Here is a 17,158-nt window from a genome sequence, read left to right on the forward strand (position 1 = left end):
GAGTTGCAGAGCAAACAGAGTCAGTGGGTGGAGTTGCGTTGCTATTAACCGAATATCAGGAAGTTACCCCTATTTCACACTGGAAGCATCAGCAACGTAGAAAGGCAGCGGAATGTTACAGCTTCAAATGGACTCCATGATTAAACATTCAAAGATCAATCAGGTCGATGTTTCATATTTGTTTATGGAATCATCATAACTTAATGATCATTTGTTACATATGTAGCTGCTCCTTAACGTTTCATCGTCTATGGGGATGATTCCAAGCAGCCGCGCTGTGGAAATTTTCAGGCGTGTCCCAGAAGCAGCTCACTGCGTCACGCTGCTAATGACAGGATTAGGTTCTATTTTTGCCAGTAGCCACTTCTAGGGCACGTACATTTCTACAGTTAATATAAGGCTAGACAGGAAATCACACATGGTTTCAGTGTAAAACATCCAGTAATTTTCAAAATAAAAGACCATTGCAGCATGTGGCCTAACAGCTTATTTACTAACAGCATCGTTCCAGAAGTGCAGCGGGGTGTTTTTCACGGCTTTAATCCTGGCAGTGGAGAGGAACACCGTCATATGACATCAAACAGTGATATCAAACGTGAGTTCCTTCTTTTTGGTTTAATGTCAGATGGCATAACAAACTGGGACCTTTGAAACTCTGAATCCTGTCATCTCCTGTGGCTGACTTCTGCATCATCAAGCAGGAGCACCAGAGCTGTTTCCCCTTAGAGTGCGACCTTCAAGACTTTCAAGGTGCAATTAAATTCATTATAAACATAAAAAAATGTACAAACCTTATGTGATAAATGTGCAATTCTGTCATGATAGAAAGAGTTGAGAACTTTTACAATTATAATCATGTTAATAATTATCATATATTTGAACTTGTTTGGTCATTATGATCAGTGAGTGTCACTGAAGCTTTTTTACTGCAGTGCTGTTTCTGTCTGTCACACATTCACTCACAAACCCATGATGCTCACAACTCTGAAGCTGACGTAACAAATAATCACCCTTTTCTCCACCTCCTCCTCCATCTCCTCCAACTCTCTCCAGGACTCTTGTCTCAGTCTCTCCTATCTGAGTGCTTCTCCTCATCATGCAGCCGACAGCAGGACTCTGCTGCTCCTCCACAGCCAGAGGCGATTCACAGTCAGTCTCTGACCTCTGGGCTAATGAAGGAAGGTGTGCAGCCCATAAAGAGACCTGAAGGTGGTGTTTTTTCATGCCTGGTTTGATTGTCACAGCTGGTTTAAGAATAGAGAGTCCACAGGGAGAGACAGGGACAGTCACGAGTCCACCTGAAGCCCTCTGGGTCCGGCAGCTGCTGATTACTGTCAGCTCGTGTAAGGTAAGTCAAATCAAGTCATGTTCTTTATGAGTACATTTAGAAACAAGCCATGCAGTTCTAGAAAAATCAGACCGACAGAAGTGAAATAATCCACTTCCCATAAAATATGAAGTTTCTCCAGTTTATGACAAAAATCCTCTAAATAAATTAGTTAAAGGCAAAGACTGTAGTTATATCTGTTTGCTGGAACACTTCAGTGGCACTCAGCCACAATCTATCTGAACCATTTGTATAATAAATATGCAAATATTCAGGTGTGCCATCAACTGACTAAATAAAGTTAGTTTTTAATCTCCTTTCACCGTTTCGCTGATGATGTAAGAATTGTAACAGTGACCCTTCCTCAGTGGGGTCCTTACTGGAGTGCCTGAACGACAGCCAACAGTGGACGTCGTTACACTTTTTCATGTTGAACGGCTGTAAAGGAATGAGAATTGATGTCCAAGTGTCGAAGACGAGCCTTACAGCTTTACTCTCGCAGCTGGAGCAGTATAGCTTCAGCCATAGTGCCTCGCCTGATACCAAAACTTTATTAGAAATATTTTCAGTTGTTTTAAATCCCAACAGACACAGAGACAGAACTGAAAGAGAAAAAGGAAAGAAGAAAGTTCACAAAAATAAACAAAGTATGTAGAAGAAAAGTTAGACGGTTCTTTTAAGTTAAATGCCCAGGTCAGGTCAGGGCAGAGGTCAAGTCAGGTATGTCAGCTTTGTTACTTTGTTCTGTGTCCCTCTGGTCCCCAGTCCCCTCCTGTTCTCACTCCAGGTTCTCCTCATGTGTCTCATTATCATCCCCAGCTTTCTCTAGGCTTCCCTCAGGCTTCCTTCTAGTCTCTCCCTGGTAGTTTTTATATTAGTCCTCCTCATCCCTCTAATATTAGTTGTTTATATTTGCCCTTAGTCTTTAGGTTTAGTTACTCCGTGTTTTATATGTTAATGTTTATCTCCCCCCTGCTTAGTTCTTTCCCCCCATTTAGTTTATTGAATGCACCTGCCTTCCCTCCAGAATCTCACTCCTCACACCTGTCACCTGTTCCCCTGATTACCTCCCTCTGTGTTTAAAAACCTTGTCTTGTCCCTCAGTGTTTGTCGGTCCATTGTTGTTGTCAGCGTGTTTTGTTCCTATTCCATGCTGTCGTTCTTTTTAAAACAGAAACAGTTTTGTTTACCTGTTTTGTCGCTACGTTTCGCCGGCGGCTGCGGTAACGTGGCGACAAAACAGGTAAACAAAACTGTGTCTGTGTTTTAAAAAGAACGACAGCATGGAATTAGAACCACGACACAGCAAGAACACACCTAAGGTTCCTGATACCTGGCTTGGCTTCCTGTCTGTGATTTTTGGATTATTTCCCAAAATAAAGGATTCTACCTTTTATTAATTACTCCTGCCTCATGTCGTCTGGTGCGCTGCATCTTGGGTCCTACTCCTCCTGCTCCGAACCTGACAGTTATGGCATTACCTTATTGGGGCAGCAGTAGCTCAACAGGTTGAGCGGGTTGTCCAGCAATCGGAAGGTTGCAGGTTTGATCCCGGCTCTGGACAGAGTATTCTGCTGTTGTGTCCTTGGGCAAGACACTTAACCCACCTTGCCTGCTGGTGATGGTCGGACGGACCGGGGCCGCCTGTGCTCGGCAGCCTCGCCTCTGTCAGTGCGCCCCAGGGCAGCTGTGGCTACATTGTAGCTCATCACCATCAGTGTGTGAATGTGTGTGTGAATGGATGAATGATACACTGTAGTGTAAAGCGCTTTGGAGTCCTTACTCTGAGAGGCGCTATACAAGTGCGGGTCATTTATCATTTATCATTACCTTCCTAATCATGTTTTTATACAAGTCATTCATTTGTTTGTTTCCTCGTGGTTGGTTCATTGTAATTCCATCTATCTGGGTTTGGACCACCACTGTCTTCCAGCTGACTGGTACCAGTAGGCAGGGACACATAAGACCAGTTCTGGCCTCTTTACATTGGATTCATGTTCATTTCAGAATACATTTTAAAGTTTTACTCTTTGTTTTTGAATCCTTGCTCTACCAGAACCCGTGTAAAGACCCGTGGCGATAGGTCTGTCTCTATGGCTGCTCCTAAACTGTGGAAAAGTCTATAAGATCTGCTCGTCTTGAGCATTTTAAATCTTTATGCATCTTTTAAATCTGGCTTTTAATGGTGAGCTGACCCATACTAGGTTTTGAGCTTATTTGTTCCTACTGTTTTAATCGTGTGTTTTGTTTTTATTTGAACAGATTAATTTTGTCCATGTGATTACTGTTTTGTTTGCTTTGTTGTACAGCGCTTTGGACCAAAATGTGCTATAGAATTAAACGTGACTTTGAGGATTTCTAACCAGAATCTAATAACTTTCAGACGTAGAAAAATCCATCAAAATTAAAGGATGTTTTGTCTTCTAAGGAGAAAATCTGCACACTGCTTTGTTTTTCTTTTTCTTCAGGTTTGTTTTCTTTTTTCTTTTAGGTTTCACAGCAAATAAACTCGTTACCAAATAAGAGCTCAAAAACAATTAAATGAAGTCAGAAATAAACAAAATTTGGCCAAGAGAGAAAAGTCCTGAATTCCACAATACATTTTTGAAATAATCAGCTTATTTAATTAGTCCTTAATTAATGTTTAATGACTTGCAAAAATGTTTGTTTTACACAAAGTGTTGGAAAAGAAATCACGACTCCTTAAAACTAACATTTATTTCCATTCTTACATCTTTTAGATGATAATATTTTAGATGTTTCGGGTGGTTTTGAGTAAATAAATCAGCTGTGAGATCCTGTTAGCAATAACAATATATTTTCTTATGATTAAAACTAAAACATTTTGCAGGGTTGTAAAACTAAAGATGGCCCATGGTTATTAATAGAATGCTTGATATTTATTTTTTGAGTTTTAATATTTTTGAAGTTTGTTTTATGAACTGTAGTTTCTAAACATGCAATAAAGCGCTAACAGTTTAGCCATCCTCTGGTCCATTTTTTCCTCCATCTTCTGGAGATTGTGTTGTTGCTAAGTGCTACTGATTGAAATATTCATGTCAGTTTAGAGAGCTCGCCGAAGGGCGTTTTATTTATAATCCATGTGTTTCCTGCAGACTCTTAAATGAAACTAAAAACTGTTAGCGGGTTCCTTCTGAAGTGAACAAAGGCTCAGTAAAAGATTCATGATTGGTTAGTTCGACTTTTGAAAATGTGTACAACAGCTTCTGACAGGAAACCTGGACGGGTCAGGCTCTGCTGCAGAGAGGTGATGAAGTCAAGATGCAAAAAAGAACCTTAGTTTACTGATTTTTAGCAATCTTCAAATGATGTTTAGGTTCAATTGAACAAAATAAAAAAAACTAAGAGGAAACTGCTTCATATTCTTGAATAAATAATATCCTCCACCTTTGGTTAAAGTTTTACTTTATAGATTCAAAGTTGTGACTTGACAGACACAGAGAGAAGGTGGACTGTGATAGATTTTATTTTGAAAGTTTTTCACATAAAGAGCTACTGGATAGATGGAGTGGAAAGTCGCTGTCGCGTTTAAAAGAACCACAGGGTGGCAGTGTTGCATCAGCCTGATGGTGTGTGTGAGAGAGAGAGAGAGAGAGAGAGAGAGAGAGAGAGAGAGAGAGAGAGAGAGAGAGAGAGAGAGAGAGAGAGAGAGAGAGAGAGAGAGAGAGAGAGAGAGAGAGAGAGAGAGAGAGAGAGAGAGAGAGAGAGAGAGAGAGAGAGAGAATCCAGAGCATGGCTGATTAGTTTAGGCGAGTGTTCAGTAAAACAGGAAAAGAGCAAATTTCTCAGAATATTAAATAGATTCTTGGTTTGGTTAGAGTAACAAAAATGTTATTTAAAACATTTACAGTTGGTTTTAAAATGGGACAAAAAGATGGAGTTAAAATAAATGTAAAAAAATAACATCTCCATATCTCATATATCCCATTCTCCGGTTCATCAAAGATTGCTAACGAGGTGATTTTACTGCCTGAATGAAAAAGTAAAACAAGTGGGAGTGTTAGTGAGGGATACAGTGATGAATCAGAGAGAGAGAGAGAGAGAGAGAGAGAGAGAGAGAGAGAGAGAGAGAGGGAGAGAGAGAGAGAGAGAGAGAGAGAGAGAGAGAGAGAGAGAGAGAGAGAGAGAGAGAGAGAGAGAGAGAGAGAGAGAGGCGCAGCGAGGATAAAAGAGAGAGCAGCTCTGGCTCAATCACAGCGTCTCTCTGCCAGACGTAGCCAGCAGTCCAATAGAACACACTCACACGTTTCAAAGCAGCTGTTTCTGAGCATCTCCCCTGCAGCCTGAGCTGAGAGTTGGATGTTTGGACTTCATGTGTCTTATGAGGCTTCTGGAGCAGCGTGCGGGTCTGGATTTACCCTCTAAGTGTTGGAGAGAAGTCTTCTGTTAGGAACCCTTGGTTTGACCTGTAGCATCACATCATGCTGCTTTGAGGGGGACTGGTCTGTGTGTGAGAGCACAGCAGAGTGTTTAGTTGTGTGCATGGGCGTGTGACTGCCAAGATGACCGTTCCCATGCTGAAGATCGGCGCTGTGCTCAGCACCATGGCCATGGTAACTAACTGGATGTCCCAGACTCTGCCTTCGCTGGTTGGACTCAACGGAACCATCATCTCCTCCGAGGGCACACACGAGCGCATCATCAGTGTACGTATACATCATGCACACTGCATGAGCAACTGTTTCAAAAAATGTGTGTTTTACTAGATTTTGTACCAAAAAGTTCAACTAAATGCATGTTTTGAAATTGCAAAAGTAGGTTTAACAATGGAATTTATTTCTGTTGATGTGTTTTGCCATTCCTGTCTTTTAAATCAACAACCACATCCAAATAAGCTCTCAAAGTGTTTTCAATTTCCAGAGACAAACACACAAACACCAGGAATATGAATCAACACTGCAGGATCAATACATCATCATTATTTATTATGAAAACATGATATACTATACTAATTATTATTGTTGAAAGAAACACACCAGCTAATTAGGAAAATAAGCTAAAATGTAGGAAAAGGGTTCAGAATTCATCTGGAATCAAATTAAAAACATTAAGTGCTCTGCTAATGAGTAAATAACTGACCAAATTACCTTTTTTGTTACTGGGAATCATGAAGAACACGCGCACACACACACACACACACACACACACACACACACACACACACACACACACACACACACACACATTGGTGATTGGTGTCTCAGATTTGCTGGAGTGATATTTCTCCTGGGGAGGGCTGACTCACCCATGGGACAGCCAGCGATTTGTTGCCCTAGCAACACCTTGGCAACCTCAGACATGGAGATGCTGGTCCACTGCACACATGAGCATCTTAACCCCAGACGGAGACTTGCAGCAGACAAATGGCAATTTTTTTGTGAGTTTGTGGTCAATTCCTGACTCATCTTTTGACCCAACGGTTACAAGACAAACACCTTTAAAACATTTAACAATCATTTTGTGTGATTGCATTTTAAAGTGATGAATGCTATGTTTGTGTCACTGTGTTTGGGATTGGCATGATTCAGCTCAAAACGGAGATTCTCATCTGCCATGCTTTGCAAGTTCAGCAAAGTGTAAGCAGTCTGATGCGAGCGGACGCCCACACACACACACACAAACACACAGGACGAGGACAGATGGAGATGTTCGAAGGGACGTCGTGCTATCTCAGAGCCATGTTTATTCACAGTTTATTGACAGAAACTGTAAGCTGTTGAGTTTCTGTTAAACTGATTTTGTGATGTGAAGCTGGAACACTCCTTGTCTTTGCATTGACTGTTATTTACATAGAATTTAAAAAAAAACATTGATGGCATATTAAAGGTTGGAATGCCGAAAATATGTATGCCAGAGTGCTGGAGATGGGAATCCGACTGATATTTGATAGTTTGGTGGTCTTTGCTTCAGTCACGGACTTTACTGGGATATTTGATGCTGTGTGGGATTTAGCCCAAACCAGAGTAGTGGAATTTATTGGTTGTGATTTTTTACCTTAAGAGACCATTGTGGTGTCCTTCCGGGGGTACTTTGGGTTTATATGACGTCCGGCCCCTGACTGAAGACAGTTATTGATTTTATCCAGGATGCCCTTTCACACCAATTCCTTTAAAAGTTTCAGACACAACACAAGTTTGGGGTGCTTTAGACTGCATTCCTGCTGCTGGAACTGTTTCCAGTCAAGTGTAAAGATCAGCACCTCCAAGTCTGGCCCTCAACTAGAAAATTGAACTTGGGAATGCGCTTCTGCTCCACTTAAGGTCAGGGACGTGTCCAGGAAGTGGCCTGGGGTAGCATTCCCTTGCAATCTGAATGGCCAACTTACTGTAGGTGGCCACTCTGCATTCTCTGCAGCAATGAGTACAAAGGTTGGACTGTTGATCATCCAGTTAGTCTACGGTCTAACTCTCCTTTATGGTCGTGAGCGCAGAGTAAAGAGGCTGAAATGAGCTTCCTCCGCAGAGTAGCTGAACCCATCTACGTGGATAGAATGAGGAGCTCAGCTATTCAGCTCGGAAACTCAGCTGTGGGCAGCTCAGGATGTAGAGCAGGTTATCCAGTAATTGGAAGGTTGTAGGTTTGAACCCAGCTCCTGCCAGAGAATGCAGCTATTGTGTCCTTGGGCAAGACATTTAACCCGACAGGCCTGTTGGCGGTGGTCGGAGAGACTGGTGGCACCTGGGTACAGCAGATTTGCTTGTCATTGTGCCCCAGGGCAGCTGTATCTACACTCATCACCAGCATGTGAATGTGTGTTAATGGGTGAATGACTGAATGTGTTGTGAAGAGTCTTGGGGGCGCTGTAGAACCCTAAGAAGGCACAAATACAGGCCGTTTACCATATTCAGGAGGAGCTCATCCACGACATCTAGAAGAGTTGGTTTGGGCATCCGGGAATCCCTCTGGAAGCCATCCGCATTTTAAAGAAACATCCTAGTAAAGTTAAAGTCAAGGTTAAGTCCCATTAGTCATCCCACAATGGTGAAATTACTTCTATGCATTTGACCCATCTTCGTGGGGAGCAGTGAGCTGCAGCAGTGGCTGTGCTCGGGAACTATTTGGTGGTTTAACCCCCAATCCAACCCCTTAAAGCTGAGTGTCAAGCAGGGAGGATTCGGGTCCCATTTTTTAAATGTTTGGTATGACCCGACCAGGATATGAACCCTAATCTCCCATTCTCAGTTAACCTTGGAATGGCTCAGAGTCTGTCTCATGAGGTGAAGAAGGTAGTTGGTCAAGGAGATGTATGGAGATCTCTACTTGAAGCAGCAATCCAGAGTTTCCCCCTTTTAGAAATTTAGTTATAGAAATATTGTAGAAATCTGTAAAATTGATAGTCTTACCCTGTACTGTGAAATAATGTAGGCAATGCATCAACTTTTTTGGCTAAGACAGCCGCTTGTCCCATAGAGCCCAATGCAATTTTATTTGAGCACTGCCCAGCTTTAGCCCAATATGATAGGCATCCCTTCACGTGCAGATGTCAACCACAGAGGCGTTGCTTCCATCCGTAATCACGGAAGTAGGGAGAAAGGTATAAAGTGAACTACACCTTTCCACCTCTAGATGGTGCCATTTGATTAAAAAACTCTGGATTTCTGCTTTAAACTGTTGCAACATGTGACTTGTTACTAGATAAGCAGATTAATCTGCTCTGAAACTTTATTTGAGACTAGATTATTTTTTCACAGTCATTGAAAACCCTTTTAAAACCAGCACCACTCAGACTAGCCATTAGCTTGTTAATATCTTTATTTCTTCAAACTGAGGTTGTTAAACCTACAACAGGTAACAGTATTTGTTCACAACCTTTTCAGAGAAACCCATTTTATTTAACCAACCTACCACTTCAGTGTAAACTTTTGCTGCTTTAAAGTGACAATGTGTAGTTTTTACTATTAATCTCTGGAAATATCCGTCAAAATGTTGCTGTAAATAAATTAAAAGATGTCCAGTTGTTGAAAATAATGGCAGTTTATAACCATAAAAATCTGTTCTCAAATACATGGGAGCGGGTCTAAGCGTGTTTCTCAATGCCAACGAACCTTGCTTTGATGTCTTGGCCCTGCCCCAGTTGCCTAAGAGATACGTCGCCAAGCCATGTTTCAATGTTCATGTTCTACTGGGGCGTGTGTTCTCCGTTTGGTAGCTGTTTAGCTAGCTGAGCAAGGATACACGGGAGATGTCTTGTAGCCTAGCCTTGGTCAAAAATTACCCAGAATACACCGCAGTATTTTCAAAAGGATGGGGGATCAGAAGCTGGCAGCTACTTCGGGGGCAAATTTCAAATTTAAAAGTACGACAACTAATTTAAAATGTTTTTTTTAGATCCACAGAAGTTATCTTTATGGTTGGTTAGATGCTAGTAGTTGCAGCTTCTGTGGCTAGCGGATACTAACTCACTTACATATTTAATTTAACAAATATATACACAATTTAAAACGTAAAAGGCTCGTTATCTATTTACATTGAAACTTATACACATAAAATGTAACGTTATCTCCCGTGTCACATGACGTTACGTGACCGCCGTGGAAGCAGCGGTCACGTGATGCAAGTCTGTTCCATTTAACCGTTTTCTTTGACCAAGAAAGGACAATGTCCTTGTAAGCAAGGCGTCTGGCCTCGCAAGGCCAGGTGCCTTGACATTGAGAAACATCCTAAGTCTTTGGGCGACACCAGATTGAGTGCCATGTTTCCTTCTATGGAAGCCCGTGAGGACAAAACACATTTACTGATTTGGAAGTAATGGTTACAAAAATTTCACCAATGATTCAACTTTGTTGTTTTACACATTACCTCTTTACTCGTTACTCTGATGTGCTTGTCATTTTGCTGGAGGTTGCACTCCCAGGGATTTTGACCCTAATGGCTATCTGTTGGTAAGGTCTTATTCAAACACAAAAATAATGCTTTCTTAAAATGACTTATGTATGTACTGCTTCCTGTCGGCAGGGAAAATACACACTGTCACTTTAACGCTGAGATGCTTAAAACAGTTTGCTAACAGAACTAACGTAGCTCATCTTGAATTGCATCAATCTTTTCTCTGTTGTCTGGAATGAGCCCGAAGGCACTTTACGTCCTTCACTCTTTAAGTGAGCAGAATGAACAAGTTAAATTTTCATCTCTTGCTCGTCTTCCACTTCTAAATCACTCCCCTTTCTGTCAGCCTTGGTGCAAATGGACACCGTCGTCACCGCACCAGGCCCAGAGACCGATTAATCAAACGTTTCCCTCCAGGCGTCCACATTCAAGTCCGTCGCATGCCTCCATCCTCCCAGCTTTCTCCTCTGTCATTATTCTTTTTAAAGGTTTGTAGAGCGGTTTCACTGCCATGACAGGCTGGTGAGCGTCGACTCGAGCTCTGCGCTTCAGTTACATTGTTCTAAAATGTTAACAGTAAGTAGGTCAAACTGAGAATCCAGAGAAATCTCACCACACACAAAAACACACTCATCATTTCAAGGGCTCTCTTTGATCTAATGCAACACGGCTTCAAATGAACAATTGTTGTCTAGCGCTTAATGGAGTACCATGCCAAAATAAAATAAACAAAAAAAAAAAAAAACGAGATGGGAGTCTCGTTCTGTTTCAGTATGTTTGGTAACCTGGTGATGGCTTCAGCCTTGAAATTCTACCCCAGAAATGCAAGCTAATCTTAAAGCTAATTCAGAAAGGTGGAATGTTATAAAAGTGACAAAATTACAGACGGAAATAAAAATAACAATGTTACTTTCAAAAGTATAAGTTATTGAAACAAAATAATACAGCCTGCCATTTTATTTTGTTTTTGCTCACTCTCCTGCTTTCCTGCAGTGACTTCATTAATACTGTGTGTGTGTGTGTGTGTGTGTGCAGGGTTTGTACCCAGGCTCAGAAGAAGGCTGGCAGGTGTACAGCACAGCCTCAGATCCTGACGGCAGGTGTGTGTGCACTGTTGTCGCTCCAGCAAGAAATTTATGCAAACGTGACCCTCGGAATCGACAGCTCCGCCTGCTGACTGAACAGGTGATTGTGTTTGAGTGTGTGTGTGTGTGTGTGTGTGTGTGTGTGTGTGTGTGTTTCTAGGTGTCTGGTTCCTAAATTTTCCATTCTGTGGTCAGCATTGCAATGCAGCAAAGGTGCAGTGACGGGGGCAATGCACCGGAATGAAATATTAACCAGACTGTCTCTTTGTTTTGACACATGAGCAGATGTGCACACACACACACACATACACACACATACACAGACACAGCCCTCACTGACTGATGTATCCCTGACACATCAGTGGCTGAATCATCCACAGATTGCAACTCTCTCAACATGCTCAGAAGATCTTCAGCTCAACACAAACCCTGATAGATGGAAAGAAAACAGCAATTTGTTATTTGCACTCATATTTATGATTATATGTGTTTGTGTGATCTGACTGTGTGAGCACATTTCTCTCAGTATATATAGATATTTCCCAAGAGAGGAATAAAAAAATGATGTGACTGAGACTGGTGAATTATTGATAGAAGGGTCACACATCAGGATGTAAAGTGGATCACATACTGGTAACACAATGGTTTAGACTCGCCCGTCATTCTGTGCTTTAGTTATATCTCTCCATGCAGAACAAGTGATACGCGAGAAGAAGACTATCAGAAATCATTTCCTCTCCTCCGTTCCTGTCAGGAAGCTTGTGTGTTTATGAATCTTAATTAGCTCAGCACGTCTCTGGAAGTGACACCCAGACCCTGCTGTGAGTGTGTGTGTGTGTGTTCTGTGCTCTGATTTGTCTGCTCTCCTCTGAGTGAATGGGTGGGTGGGTTTGTTTGCATGTCACTACTGGATTCAAAACTCACTATTTGGGTCATTTTTATTATCATTGTTAACACTCTCCCCCCTCTGCTGAGATCAAAGGGGATCTCATGTATCTGTTAGTGTCTCAGGATTGTTAACAAGTAGGGATGTGCGAGGGTTGTGTGTTTTTTCAACACAACACACTCCAAGGAACTCTTGTCTTAATGGATCCAAAGAGATGGAAGAAAAAAAGGCATATTCTTAAACGAACACAACAAAGATCAAAGTGCAACCTGAAGCATTTCTACTGTAACAACACATTATTTAATCTGTCCATATTTTACAAACCAGTTGCACGCTACTTCTGTTTTAAAATGAAAATGAAGCAGTCTCTGAACAAAATCACAGCAGCCAGCTTTTTCGCTGTGTCTTTCTTTTGTTTGCAAGTCATCTAATAAAAAAATGAATGTGTTATTGTTGAAATAACAACAGTTTTTTTAGAACAGCCCAACCAAACAAACTTCTACTTCCTGACAGATTTATTCATTTTTGTGTGAGCTGTTTTGCCTCTGTTTTATTAAAGAACAAAATCTCTCTCTCCAGTAAAGAACCTAATGCAATAGGAAGCAGAAAAGTCAGGAATATATTTGAAAAGAAATGAAAGAATCACAGTCCAGTCTAAACTTATTGATGAAAGCCACAGACTGTTTTAGATTATTGTGAGGGTGGGTTCAGAAAGCCAATACTGCCTCTATATGCTACATTTATCAAGTCTGCTGTACAATCAACATCAAGAGAGACCAAGCTGAAGAACTGTCTAACCCTAACCCTATACCTCCTTAATGGCCACACTCATTAAAATAAGTAATTTATCTGGAGTAAAACTCTTAAAACTATTGTTTAAATATCCCCATATTTTTCATATTGTATATATATATGTGTGTGTGTGTGTGTGTGTGTGTGTGTGTGTGTGTGTGTGTGTGCGTGTGTGTGTGTGTTGTATCCACTTGGTAGAGCACATTTTAGTTCCTTTGTCAATGTGAAGCATGAACTTACATGAAAACAACTAATAGCCAAAAAAATAAATGAAAAATTATATATATATATATATATATATATATATATATATATATATAAATGTGCTTCTTACTTAGGTTTTGAGTGTTTTATCCCTGTCAGGTTCAGAACGTGAGTCAGTCCATGGAGGTGGTGGACCTGCGAACATCCAGAGACCTGCAGTATGTCCGCGACTCTGAGCCACTGTTGAGAGGAGTGGATGGACGTTTACACACATATGTGGCAAATCCCCGTGTGCTAACAACCAAAGGCCTCCAGGTACACACACACATACATGCATGTACACACAAATGCAACACGTGCTGTCAGACACAAGCACAAAGTAACACAGTTGCTGCAGGGAATACATTACCTGTGGTGTGAAGACATTGATTTCATGCATGCCAAGTTGACGTTTCATGCTTGCACATAAATCTGTGCGCATCTTTCACCAAGGAGACAAAATTTGTCTTGGAGCTGTCGGTTTCTCTTGATCCATGCCCACTGTGTTAAAGTTTCACAAAGCGCTGGTGTAGGGCTGCTGGTCAAACACACATTAGCCCTCTGGTGGCAGGCGTTGCAGATTTGCAACAGTTAAAACCTACCTACCTGGTTACTCCACACACGTATTTCATGAGCATTTTTTAACTCTGAAGCGCTCCTGAAGGACTTAGTTGTTCGTCCTTTTATCAAAACTTATTTTGAGCCTGAGGGTTAAAGCCTCAAGCTGCCAAAACGTTTCCACCTGTAGAGTCTAAAATATTTAAAGATTAATTAATGTATTTTCACAGTATCATTAGACACAATACTAGACCATTTACTCCAGATCTGTTAGATGAGTACATCTCCTCAATGATAGAAATCTGATCATATTTCATTTTTTTAATTTAGGAACACTGATCCTTTTAGTCGTGCTGTTTTCTACTGCGGTGTCTCTGGCTGGTAACTGTGCCAACAAAACAACAGGAGGCTGGAAAAAGATTATTATTAGAGAATGGGAGTCTGTGAATCTGACTAATGAGAGCTGGATGATCTAAAAACGGAATATAGCTGATGCTTTAAAGTCTGCAATCTTAAGCTTAGGGCTGCCAGTGCATCCAAAATAATGGGTGGAGAAATCTTGTATATTTGAATAAAAACACACATAACAACAGATCAGGTAGAAAAAGTCCACTTTGGAATAATTGTGGGTATTGATTTCTGCCCAGTAATTGTTTCATTTAGACTAACTAATGACTGAAGTTGGTTCCAGTATTCAAATGTGTTAATAAGACTTGACAGCTTTGACTCTGATGCACTTTGAAGAAATATGGTGAAGTCTGGATCTACTTCAGAAAGTTCTGCTGTTACTGGAAAGCACTGAACAAAAACATGCTCATGGGTCAAATGACAGCAGAGGCACATTGGTGCTGTAGCTTTTCATACTTTCATACAAAAACAGATCAGAACTGGTACCAGTTGAGTGCTGGTTGCCAATACTGATCTTCCATCTCAAGCAATTTACAACAATTTGCAGTCAACATTACTTGGGCTGCATGAAATATTGAAAAATAAAAGTGTGTAACATCAAGATGAAAAAAAACTGCTGGAACTGTGAATCATGCAGTGCTATATTCATCTTGTTGACCAATTAGATGAACTCTTGCTGCTCTTGATGCACCTGGCTGAGTGCTAACTCAGTAATATGATCCCAGAAAATCATATTGTCGTGTATTTACTGTAGTATTAAAGGACCTGTATCATGCTATTTAACACCTTCCACAGCTACAGTGGGCACAATAAATGATAAAACATTGCCATTGGCACTGTTTAGATGTAATTTTCATGAAATAAAAGTTATTTTTGTGAGCTATTCCCTCTGCCCAGGCATTAGATAATTGGATTCAATGAAACCCCGCCTCTCCCCATGTGAATTCCACAATAGTACACAGCTGCAGACCACAGATTCATGCAAACATTAAGCTCCTTAATAGCTACCCAGAGAGACTGAGTGTTAGTAACTGCAGTCCAGGGAGGAGGGATCCGCATTCAAGACTCCCTGGATGGGGAAGAGCAGTGCATAATGGCAGCAATGCCTTTTCCAGCCTTTTGCCAAATCTTACCAGAGCTAAAGAAAAGAAGAGCTGGGAGACAGGACAGTGCATGCATGAGTGTGTTCCTAATGAGGAAATAACAATATAACATGGTCCAAAGCTCTAAAAAGTGGATCTTGGATGATATAGTGTATTTAAAGTTGCAGATACATAGCCTGGCAAGCCAGCCAATGCATCTTATACAGTCTGGCCACAACCCATTGACGGCTCTCGGTCGTGTGGTGGGATACGTTTATCTTTCATACTGTCTCTGCATACTATTGGACAACAAAGTGATATACTCACAGCTACAGATGCCAGTTAGTGAGGCAGTCCGCCACACACTGTCGAAGAAGACGCAAATAAGTCCTTTTTAAAAATAAACTTAAGCATCTCCGTCATATCAAAGAAAAGCTTGCGTCTAAAAAGTCCAAAGTTGATATTAAAGGCGTTTCAAATGAGCCATCGCTATCTTAGTTTTGCTAAGTTGAAGTAACATCCTGCCCACCAAACCAACAGAGCACTGTGATTGGCCCATTAAACCGACAGAGCGCTGTGTAGCGTCCAGAAATGGTCATAAGTAGAGGTAATATATTAAGCTTAAAAGCAACTATATTAACCCCCAATTTCTCACAGCTGTGATTGGACTGGAACCTGACTGTCCTGGGCTGTGGAGGTTCCAATGGAGCGTGGCTAGACCGACATGCAGAGCAAAACCATTTTGCTTCTACAACTGACTGTCTGGATTTTAGGCGTACAAATGGCTGCTTTTCTAATAGAATGCATTCCTGGCTATTATTATTGATAATGGCTACATAATAACATTTCAGAGTTTTATCAAATCAATTAGCAGCAAATTAGTTAAAACTCGTGTTATTATCAGAGTTGTTCATCACCCACAGCAATCGACTGATGTGACTGATTCTTAGAAATCCATTGCCACAAGGCTCATTGATGACCATCTGATTTCAGGGAGAGGCTGTTATTCTTTCTTAGTATTGATCATTTTATCTGTGAAGCCTCCTTTTAATCCAATTAATCTTATCCAACTGCTGCTTTTAAGTTAATTATTAGGAAAACATGCACAGCTAAACATTTCCAACGTGAACTGCAGATGCTTTTATTCCGCTGAAGTTCTATCAGAAGCAAATCCAAGAAAACAGCCCAATCACCTCCCAAAGCGAGACACACAGTGTTGATGTGTGATGAGGTTGTTTTAACAGAATCAACACATGCATCAAGTTGACATCTTTGGTGTTTGACAGGAGTGGAAGGTGAGCAGCGAGAAGGCTGCAGGAGCTAGCAAAAATTTAATTTGTGCATCTCTAAACTGAAATGTAATGAGATTTTGTGTAAATATAAAGCAACAAACATGTAAATAATGAACTAAATTGACAGAAGAAAGCGTATGTTTAAATCTAATGTATAATTAAACTGCAGACTGCAATTCATTAATAAAATATGACATAAAACAAAATGTATTGATTATTTTCTGTGTGAGAGGTTTTCATCCTAAAGGTGTGGTTCACTGAAAAAAACAAACAAAAAACATTGCGACGGGGAAGGCTGTTGTTGTTTTAGCGTCCAGGAAACAGCATTGACCACCTTGGCTAGCAAAAGCTAACCGTTAGCATTAGCAACTCAACCACATGGCAGAAGATCCTCCAGACATGTGTTATTTGCAGAGATAAAACACCAAAATTACAGAACAAAAGAAGTTAGTGGTACCAGTTTTAGTGGGTCAAATGAACCTTTCATTGATTTACCACAGATTAGTGATGATTAAATCATTTTTCACAAGTTAAAACTCAACTTGTGCTATTGTAGTGAATTCAATCATGGGTTGCCACCTTCGAATCAGCCGATGAGTATGTTCTGAAGAAAGGCTCCCAGATAGGGATGCACTGAT

The 17,158-nt window shown here is 40.9% G+C and overlaps 1 protein-coding gene across 1 annotated transcript in view; it reads left to right on the plus strand.

Annotated features, from left to right (window-relative positions):
* Positions 1–5,363: 5,363 nt before the first annotated feature.
* The window catches only part of LOC107389901 (noelin-2), a 43,032-nt gene continuing 31,237 nt past the window's right edge, over positions 5,364–17,158 (plus strand). The window contains exons 1-3 of the mRNA XM_015966310.3: positions 5,364–5,994; positions 11,210–11,359; positions 13,301–13,456. Of these exons, the coding sequence (XP_015821796.1) occupies positions 5,851–5,994; positions 11,210–11,359; positions 13,301–13,456 (450 nt within the window). The 5' untranslated portion in view covers positions 5,364–5,850. The remainder of the gene's footprint in view (positions 5,995–11,209; positions 11,360–13,300; positions 13,457–17,158) is intronic.

Source organism: Nothobranchius furzeri, chromosome 4 (genome assembly GCF_043380555.1).
Source record: "Nothobranchius furzeri strain GRZ-AD chromosome 4, NfurGRZ-RIMD1, whole genome shotgun sequence".
Taxonomy (NCBI): domain Eukaryota; kingdom Metazoa; phylum Chordata; class Actinopteri; order Cyprinodontiformes; family Nothobranchiidae; genus Nothobranchius; species Nothobranchius furzeri.